Raw genomic sequence first — 7,586 nt, forward strand, 5'->3', positions numbered from 1 at the left:
AATATTCATTAATCATCTATTTTGTATGTTACTTACTGAAAATACATAAAAACCAAAACAGGATTTGTATTAAAATATTTAAAAATACAAGAACCCCAGATGCTTTCCTCATCATAGTTTTCGATAGGTTTCCAATGAACCCTTAATGATCACTTCTTGGGTTTGGTAATTCAATCACTTTGGGTAAAAATCTAACTTTATTTTTTGACTAAGCTATAATTATCCATCTTGTCCAAAGGTTGGACATGAGTCAATTCACTACATGCCTAGCTAAAATCAAGGTAAACCACATTGATAACATTCTTCAAATCTACCAATCTAACCAATCTATTTAGGTGTACATAACCTTCAGGAAGAAATGCAATATTCACGATGATTTGAGAATAAATTTGAAGTTTGAAATTGAATCAACAAAATCCACTTGGGGACACATGAATGAACATTAACAAAATTTTTAATAACTAATGTAATGATGTATTTCATATTTTATGAGATGATTTCTTCATTTTATGATTTTCATCATGAAATCTGATCTTACAGAAGAGGAAACTGTAATTCAGAGAAATTATGAGATTTGCCTAAGGTTACATGGATAATGAACCAGAGCTGAAAACTTCTCAACACAAAGTCTAGCTTTCATTTTATCTCACATTTTCTCTTTCCCATACAAGTCATGTCTTTAAAACATCCCTTTGAATTAAGTATGGGAGATATTATTATGATCATTTTGCATATTAAATAATGAGAACTTAGATCAGATCAGTGACTTGCCCTAGGTTGTACTAGTCGGAGGCAGTAGAACCAGAATTAGAACATAGGTTTTGGTCTTGCCAAGTTCAGGACAGTGTCCATTTCATTTCACTAATGATGAGCTCAGAAGGACTGAGACGTACTCAAAAAAATTATTTCCTTGAGCAATTAGGATTTTATCTCTGGAGTCATAACAAATTTTAATGACTCATTTTGTTTACCATTAATAGTAGATTTTCCATGTGTCTCCATAGGGGCTTGGTCTCCTAAGAATCATTGTGTACTCAGATCCATATTAAGTCTCTCTAGTCACTCAAATGCAAATGAGTCTCTGTGATGGTTCATGGAGATTAAAGTAATGTGAATAAGAAGTCATCATTTATCTGATTTCTGTTATTCATCTTGTGATTTAATAGAAGCTATCTAAGTCTACTATCATCAATATAATCCCAGTAGACAGAAATGAACTTTCCTGATGTAGGCATCTTTGAACACAGGTTCAAGTGAACAATTTCTCTAACAGTATCACTTGCTTCCTAGGTTTGGGAGTTTAAGCTTAAGTCGTTGAAAGTTCTAGCCACCCCCTTGGAGTCTCATCAACATTTCTTGATGAGTCAGGTAGGTCCTGGGAAATCCATTTAAAATATTTATCTTAGAGTGAAAGTAAGCATGCTGTACGGGGTTCAAATCCCTGACTCTATGTGACCCTGGGCAAATAACTAAACCCCTCAAAGTTTGTCTCCTCCATGGAAAAAAAAAATAAAAGCATCTACCACATACTGCTATTATGACAATAAAATAAAAGCAATCTTTAAAGTGCTTTGTAACACTTAAAGTGGTGAGGAAATGTTTGTGATTATTTGCTATTATTACCAACACTTGAATGATTTTGAAGACCTCCATGCTAGTTGCCTTTCCTTCTATATAGAGCAGTAATCCTTAAGCTAAAATCTATACAGAGATTCATAGATAGATTTCAGGAGGACTATGAACTTGGAATAATGAAAAATATATTTTTATTTGATGAATTTTTTGTTTCCTTTGTACCTTTAAGATTATATTTTATGCATTGAAATCATTATTCTGAAAAAGATTCGCCAGATTATTTTTAAATATTCTACAACACAGCCAAAATGTTTTAGGACCCTTTGCTTATTCACTTCCTTCCTCAAATATGAAATTCAGACCTATACAAATGCTGTAGATCAAATGTGTCTAATCCATGATCTGTGAGCCACAAGCAGCCCATTAAGTCCATACTTTATTACATTGCTAATTTTTATTATTATTATTATTATTATTATTATAGTCCTTGATAATAAATGCATATTAAATTGCGTGATGTATGTCCTTTGTTTTCAAAGGAGACAATGACATCAGAGAGGTGATGCCATGACAAGCAGATGAATTGGATTTGAGTGAGGGGGAGGGTGTGTGCTATGTCATCAGTCTCACTTTCTCTTTCAGAGTCATTTGAGTCCAATGACCAGATAGGAGTCAGAAGCACTGGAGAGAGCCCTGGATGTGAGGCAGTCAAAGTGAATTGACTTGACCAAAGTTACACAACTACTTAGTGTCAAGTGTCTGAGATCACATGTGAACTCCAGTCCTCCTGACTCCAAGACCCAAGTGTTCTAGCCACTATGCCACCCAGCAGCCTGATAAATTTAATAAACAGCCTTTGACAAGTTTTTTGTTGGGTGATGTGGGCTGGAAGAGCTAAAAGTTTGGTTATCCCTGATCAAGATGACACGTAATGGAAGACCAACTTCCTGTAATTCCTAGATTCTTTGCCTCATTGAAAACAGCCTTTGATTGCATTACCTTTCACTATGATTTACATGGCTATGCCTTAGAGCTCTGAAAAATTTTTCTGTTTAGCCATAGCACCCCAATTTTGAAACTCAAAGTTTATTTTTAATTTAAATGTAAGACTTTCTAATTTTTTAACCTATATATTTTTTAAAATTGATTACTCATTAACTCATTAAGTTAATTGATCATGAATTTTCTGCTATTTACAACTCTGCTAAGCAGTTATGAATCAATGACTTGCTTAAATCCCAGTGTCAAATATTAATACTTAGCTAACTTCATCAAGGAGCTTTTGTCTTTCTAACACATCGTCAGTGTCTATTTTGGGAATCCTGGTTTTCAAACACTTGTGACTTCTCAAAAATCCACAGTTACTTCATTCACTTCTCTGCTTCTCTCGCCCCAAAATAGCCAGAGATTTTTTTCAAATCTATATGCAGGCAAACTCTCTGTTCACTAGTTTTGTCAAAAGAAGGAAAATCATTTAATCTGGTATAATCTAATCTTTTATGTTATTTTATTTTTCCAATTCCATGCAATTATAATTTTCAACATTCATCTTTTTGTTCCTTTTTGACTTCTAACTCTTTCAATCACCCTCCCATTCTGCTCCTTTCCCCAGGCAGTGAGCAATCTGATAAAGGTTTACATGTACAATGATTGTTAACATTTTAGTCATGTGGCACAGTCTATTCTTGTTGAAGTCATTTTAGATACTTGTTTTTTGAGATATTTACTAATGAAATAGTAATGTTTTCTTCTATTGACTGAATTCATATCTCTCTTTTGGAAATGGAAATATTTGCCATCTACAATCCATCAATACTTCTTTCTTTCCCATTTTCCATGATCTTTCAAAGTTGAATTCTATTCAAATGATTAAAAATTCAAGTCTTGATTTGACTAACCTTTGCAATTGCAATTTAAAAACCAATGAATTTTACAAATAACCATTAAAGAGATTTCATCTATGAAAGAATGTCAGTTATAATCTGGAATTAATCAACAGTCAAAAGAAATCAAAGAAAATAGTGGAATAGGGTATTCCAGATATAAACTCATAATACAAGAAAATAAAAAAGGAGCTCAAACTGCGACCCCAAAATAACATAGCTATCAGAGCTCAGACTATTGATGAACTGTAAAAATTGAATCTTCAATAAAGAAATCACCAAATAAGAAAGAGGAGGGAGAAAATTTGAATTGCAAATATTCCAAATCAAGACAGAAAAGACTAAATGCCAATAGGGATCTCTGATTTGATTGATACAGGTAACCTATGAATAAGAACATTCTCTCTATGAATGAGGTTGATACTTCCTTTATGGCATATAGATTTAGAAAGTTGCCCAGTATCCCATAGGCAGACATTTCTGACTCCAAGGCCAATTCTGTATAATATAAGAAGATATTCTCATGTTTACAGGCTATTGAAAATCAGAGACTAAGAAAATAAATTATATTGTGAGAGAAAGACATAAATATGGAGGTATGATCAAGGGACAAAAAGAATATAATGATATAATCAAATTTGTAGAATCAGAAGGGAAGAAAAAAAGAGCTCAATTAACAATGTTAATTAAATGTTCCTCTTTTAAGTTTATCAATATCTTTTGTTGGAATGATAAACCAGGGAGGAGTTGCATGTGCTGTGAGACAAGGGACAAAATGTAGTTTCAGAAAATATTGATCATCATTACTTGGATTTCAATTGTGCCTCAAGGTTTACAAATTGTTTTACATATCCTTTGAAGTAGGTCCTATTATAGTCCTCATTTTATAAGTAAGAACTAAGAGTTAAGTGCAGGTCCTAATTAAATTCCTGTCACACTATGTGTCTAAACATTTTTTTCCCCTCTGGGTCACCAGAGAGGCATTTACACATTGTTTCCTTAGACATAACTTAACAAATGAGAGGGGAATAGAGAAATTTTTTATTTCTCTGTATTATTTTCTTTAGATTCTCAAAAAGAGTGGGAGCTATGGACAAATTGTTTAAAAGCAATGGAGCATAAATACTACAATGGGATAAGAGTTTGAGTGGAAATATTGCACTTAAAGAGAAGGGAAGGAGAATCATTAAAGCACATTTCTCATCAAGGGAAGAAGCATAGGAGACAGGGTGTTATATGTTGCTTGTGATTCTGTTATATAACATGAAAGAGTTATCTTCTATAAACTCCATCAGAGAAGATGTGAATTCCAAGGGCAGCTAGCACCAGAATGGTGATGGGAAGGTGGAGAGTAAGATTGGATAATCAGTCTTTTGGACTTTTAAAGGTTCAAACTTAATGTCTCAGAAATCGGACAAATTTCTAACGTATGCTACTTGTTTCTTCTGAAATTTCTTTATCTTTTTTTTATAAAATGACAACTGTAAGAGAGATGCAGAAGAGAAAAAAATGAGAGATTGATAATACCTTGAAATTAAATAACATAAAAATTGGGTAGAATAGGGAATTTAAATCTGATATTCTGAAATCTCTACCTTCATGAAGGACATAAAATAACAAGGGTCAAGTAATACTATAAATGGGCCAGGAATTGGAGAGTGGGAGAAAGCTAAAGAGTCGGAGAAATAAATAAGGAAGAAGAACAAAATAAAGGAAAGTTTATGGGAAGAAAAGATCTCAAAATAATATTACTTAAATTAGGATATTAGTTATGTTAATAGTGGACAGAAATTTTAAAATCCATACTTAGTTGTACTGGGGGGGACAGGGTCAAATGTGTAAAAGTTAATAAAAAAATTGTACAGGTATAGTAACATCTTAAGTAAATTCAAAAAATTTGGAATAAAGGAGATAAGGAGGAGGGAAGGACAGAGGAAGAAAAGAGAGGGAGGAAGGAATGAAGAAAAGAAGGAAGGAAGGAAGGAAGGAAGGAAGGAAGGAAGGAAGGAAGGAAGGGAGGAAGGAAAGAAGAGAGGGTCAAAATTTTCATGGCAGTACTATTTTTAGTAATCAAGAATTGAAAAAAGTGAAAGTATGTGTCCTTTCATTAGGAACAAATTAAATTAATCTTGGTATATGGATAAATATAATTAGAAATGTTTCATAAGAAATTATGAATTTGAAGAATTTGAAAAATCATGGTGAAAGCACAAATAAATGCAAAGAGACATTACAATGAGACAAACAATATGCACCATCAAAATATAGAGAAAAATATTAAAACGTTAATGATATGCAACTAAAAATTACAAAACTCTAGAGAAGATTTGAAGGAAAAATTTCACTGAGAATAATATAGTTCGAGGCTAGAAGATATGCATGAATTAGTAAGCTTGGTTTAACTGTTTTTTTTCCCCTTTTAGAATTGCTGTTCTAAGAAAAGGTATGGTGAGTTGGATAAGAAGAGATAGATATGAAACTGAATGCGATACAAAAGGTTTTGTTCAGTCATTTGTCAGTTGTATCTGATTCTTCATGACTCCATTTGAGGTTTTCATGGCAATGACAATGGAGTGGTTGGCCATTTCCTTTTCCAGCTCATTTCACAGATTAAGCTAAGATCACATATCTAGTCAGTGACTGAGATCAGATTTGAGTTCATCTTCCTGACTTCAGTCTAGCACTCTGTGTACTGCATGACTTACTGCCCTGTAATGTACCATTATCCACAAAATTATTTTTAAAAGAACAATCTAGAATAAATTAAATGAATGGTTATAGAATAGCTGCTAGAATGGCCATCTAGGCTTTCCTGGTACTTCAGACTATCAGTTCTTTCATTTGCAAAAATTAGGGCTATTGACATAACTTTGACTTTGATTATCACTGTGCCTAAATCATTTGTTCTTTCCCCCCCCCACCATTGTAGATCAATGATCCTGGTTCTCAAATGGCAGTTGTGGAGAACAGCACAGAAGTAACTGAGTTCATTCTTGTAGGATTAACAGATATTCCAGAGCTTCAGGTTCTGCTCTTCATAATATTGACCCTTATTTATCTTATCACCTTAGTAGGAAACCTGGGTTTGGTAGCCCTGATTTGGGTGGAACCCACGCTCCACACTCCCATGTACTTCTTCCTCAGTAGCCTCTCTCTGGTGGATTTAGGATCTTCTACAGCTATTATTCCCAAAGTGATGACTGGGATCCTCACAGGGAACAAGACCATCTCACACAATGGTTGTGCTGCACAAATGTTCTTCTTTGTAACATTTGCCACTACTGAAAATTATCTTTTGGCTTCCATGGCCTATGATCGCCATGTAGCTGTGTGTAAACCCTTACATTACTCTACCATCATGTCATCAAGGATGTGTTTTGGTCTAACGATCAGTTCTTATTTTTGTGGCTCTTTGAACTCTTCAATCCACATTGGCTTCACTTTCAGCCTCTTTTTCTGTAGTTCCAATATTGTGAACCACTTTTTCTGTGACATTCCTCCAATCTTGACTCTTTCTTGCTCAGATATACGCTTCACGGAGTTGTTGGTTTGTATTTTAGGGGCATTTAATATGGCTTTTGCTCTTCTGATCATTATAACTTCCTATTTGTCAATTTTCATTGCCATCCTGAGAATTCGGTCAACTGAGGGTCGCCAGAAAGCCTTCTTCACTTGTGCTTCTCACATCTTTGCAGTATCTTTATTCTATGGAGGAACCATATTTATGTACTTACAACCCTCATCAGCTCATTCCATGGAAAAAGATAAAATGGCCTCCGTATTCTACACCATGATCATTCCCATGCTGAATCCATTGGTTTATAGTCTGAGAAACCAAGATGCCAAAAATGCTTTCAAAAAAGCTACTAGAAGAAAGAATTATTAGCCTTATTCTAATTAAGGAGTGGGACAACTAGTTGGTACAATGTTTACAGCACTGAACCTGAAATTGGATTAATTTGATTTCAAAAATTGGCTCCAATAAATACTGGCTATATGATTCTGAGAAAATCATTTCACTCCCCTTTGTCTCAGTTCCATGTCTATAAAATGAAATGTCATTGAAGAAAGAAATGGCAACTCACTTTTTATTTTTGCCAAGAAAACCACATGGACATGACCATGAGA

The 7,586-nt window shown here is 33.9% G+C and overlaps 1 protein-coding gene across 1 annotated transcript; it reads left to right on the forward strand.

Annotated features, from left to right (window-relative positions):
• Nucleotides 1-6,408: 6,408 nt before the first annotated feature.
• On the forward strand, nt 6,409-7,344 carry LOC141516711 (olfactory receptor 5B12-like). Its single transcript, XM_074227705.1, has one exon. The coding sequence runs from the start codon at nt 6,409-6,411 to the stop codon at nt 7,342-7,344; it is 936 nt and encodes a 311-aa protein (XP_074083806.1).
• Nucleotides 7,345-7,586: the final 242 nt, after the last annotated feature.

This window comes from Macrotis lagotis, chromosome 3, assembly GCF_037893015.1.
Source record: "Macrotis lagotis isolate mMagLag1 chromosome 3, bilby.v1.9.chrom.fasta, whole genome shotgun sequence".
NCBI lineage: Eukaryota > Metazoa > Chordata > Mammalia > Peramelemorphia > Peramelidae > Macrotis > Macrotis lagotis.